Genomic DNA, 2,757 nt, shown 5'->3' on the forward strand with positions numbered 1-2,757 from the left:
TAATCAGCCCCCCCCCTCCCCTTTTTTAAAAACATGTTGTAACGCTTTGTTATTCTATGTCTAAGTATGTGTGTTCCCATTTAAACAAAAGAAAGCAACTTTTTTTCGAATCTGACATGTATATTATGTATCAAAATAAAACCACAGAATAATGAACTGTTAAAAGTTTTCCCTTTCTGTGCTTGCTTTGTATGGGTTGCCTGTTTTTTTTTTCAATTACAAAGATTTCAGAAAAACATAACATAATTTATAATTATTTATTGTTTTATTTTCTAAACCTTAAAAGGGATATACTTTATTGATCATCCATTGCAGGGATTTGAGACTATACTTTCACCTGCTTCTGCGCACGACACAAGGTATACTCACATGGTAATGAGAACACCCAGTTGGTTTTTACATTAGACTACGGAGCGAATGGCTTTGGTAAAAATCCCCAGCGTGGCGTTCTGAACTTGGGAGTTTTGAGAAAATATTTTAGCCCCCCCCCCCTCCTTCCCCCCGTAAGACTCTGCTCTATCGACGGTGAACGTTAAATTCAGAGGTCTTACTTCTAACGAATCTTTACAGTGTTGAAAGAGGACTTAAACCTACGCAGTGACTAATTCTTGGCATCAAATCATAACATACATTTTGTTTTCCTCTCTTGTCTTTTCCCCTTCCCTCCCTCCTTCCCTCCCTCCCTCCCCCTCTCTCTCTCTCTCTCTCTCTCTCTCTCTCTCTCCATGGTAATTCTAGGGACATACAAATGGCAAAACACATTGCAATGGAATAACGATATGATGAGCTTGAATAACCTCTTGTCTTATTTTCCAATTTTCAGCTGCATTATCACCGCTGCCTGTGAGTCGCGGCAGGGTGTTTTGCTTTGGGTCGTTCCCCGTGTGGGGAGAATTTGTAATGAGTATCTCGGTCTTTCTACTGAGACCTTGTATCCTTCTCAGTATAGCCTCAATTTGACCTGCCCGGCAGGATCGAAGCCCGTATCGTCATGATCAATATTGGGTAGTTGAGGACGAGTAAAAACCTCTATTCAAAAGAGCAGAAAAAATCAGCAAGAAATCCCTCTACATGGTGAAATTATATACGTACTTTATTACGTTTCGCCTTCTTTACTCAGTTGCAATATTGGTCCTGGCAAAAAGACAAACAAAACAAGGGGCAAACAAACAAACAAACAAACAAACAAACAAACAAACAAACAAACAAAACAAAAAGACAGATGTCTTTTGTCTATGTTGTTGAGCAGTGTTTGCTCTGGATGGCCCTGTAACGAATCCCCGAAAGTGCGTTTTGAACTTGAGTTATTGTGGGGCGTTTGTACGGCTCTTCTTCATACATTTTGCATGTTCCTATCAGAGATGGACATAAAATTCAGAGGTCTCGCCTCATAAAGTACCTCACAATGTTGGAAGGGGCGTTATCCCTATATAATTTCGTAATTAATTTTGCAGTGTTTATATACAATAAGTACGTTCTCAGTTCTAGCTCGCTATGATTAGAACAAGGATAAAATCAAACTGAGATGAAAAGAGACAAAACAGGGCATCTACTGAACTCCCACTACACCTTCTCTCAACCGTTAAAGAAATGTGGCAGGACACCGGCGTTTACGAACCATAGGAAAAAAAACAACTAGTTATGAACGGGAAACCAATTTCATTAGTAGGACTAATTGCAGCTATGACAATTCTTCAAAGTTACTTGCACCCCCCACCTCTCTTCCCTTTTTACAAAAGTAACACCCCTCCCCCTTTTCCACACAAAAAAAGCTGAATGGAACAAACAAAGAGAAACAGCAACAACAGAACCCGTTCACACCCTACCCTCGACTACCTCTACCTCGACTCCCTGAGAAAAAAGGAAGAAAGCGTGGAAATTAAAAACAATGCAAACAAAATTAAAAAGCAAAAAAAATTTTTTTTTTAATTACAACAGCCCCTCCCAAAACAAAAGAAAACTAAACAAAAAACAAGAAATCCAAATCGCCATAACAAAACAATATTTATTTTTAAAAAAAAAGAAAGACAAAAGAACAATAAAATTATTAAGTCGAAAACGTCCTAGTCCGTGTGGGTAAGGTGAACCCGTATTGGGTTAGGATACGCTGTGATCCTCAATGATCAAGTCAGAAGCCTTCTCAGCAATCATGATGGTTGGCGCATTGGTGTTGGAGGACACCAGGACTGGCATTATGGAGGCGTCCACCACACGGAGACCGGAGACTCCTTTCACTCTGAGCAGACATACGTGAACGATAATATTATGTCTTTGAAAATCAGTTCTAATACATGCGTTATGCTTTCTAACACATATTTAAACAAACACATAGCAAAAATAAACACACACGCATGCATACATAAACACAGACGCATAAACACACACACACACACACACACACACACACACACACACACACACACACACACATATATAAATATAGATATAGATAAATATTGCACATACACATATAGAGGAATGTTATGTATACGCACATTAACACACCCACAAACATAAACACACATTCCCACAGCCCTGACACTAGGCTGACATGCCTTTCACTCTGTGAGGACAGACACGAAAACGGTCAGGAAAATTAGAGAAATTGTGTTTTTTAAATGTGATTTATGTTTTTAACAACAAACAAACACACACACACATAAAGACACACATTATGCACACGTAAAAACACTCATACAAACACCTACAGACTCAAACACACTCACATACACACACACACACACATACACACACACA

General features: G+C 39.0%; 1 protein-coding gene across 1 annotated transcript in view; it reads right to left on the reverse strand.

The window, feature by feature from the left end:
* Positions 1-1,985: 1,985 nt before the first annotated feature.
* Positions 1,986-2,757, reverse strand: part of LOC101864078 (choline dehydrogenase, mitochondrial) — a gene marked incomplete in the record, with an annotated part of 23,393 nt that continues 22,621 nt past the window's right edge. Inside the window, 1 exon segment of the mRNA XM_035970994.1 lies at positions 1,986-2,236. Coding sequence (XP_035826887.1) covers positions 2,098-2,236 — 139 coding nt within the window.

Source organism: Aplysia californica, unplaced genomic scaffold (genome assembly GCF_000002075.1).
Source record: "Aplysia californica isolate F4 #8 unplaced genomic scaffold, AplCal3.0 scaffold00357, whole genome shotgun sequence".
NCBI lineage: Eukaryota > Metazoa > Mollusca > Gastropoda > Aplysiida > Aplysiidae > Aplysia > Aplysia californica.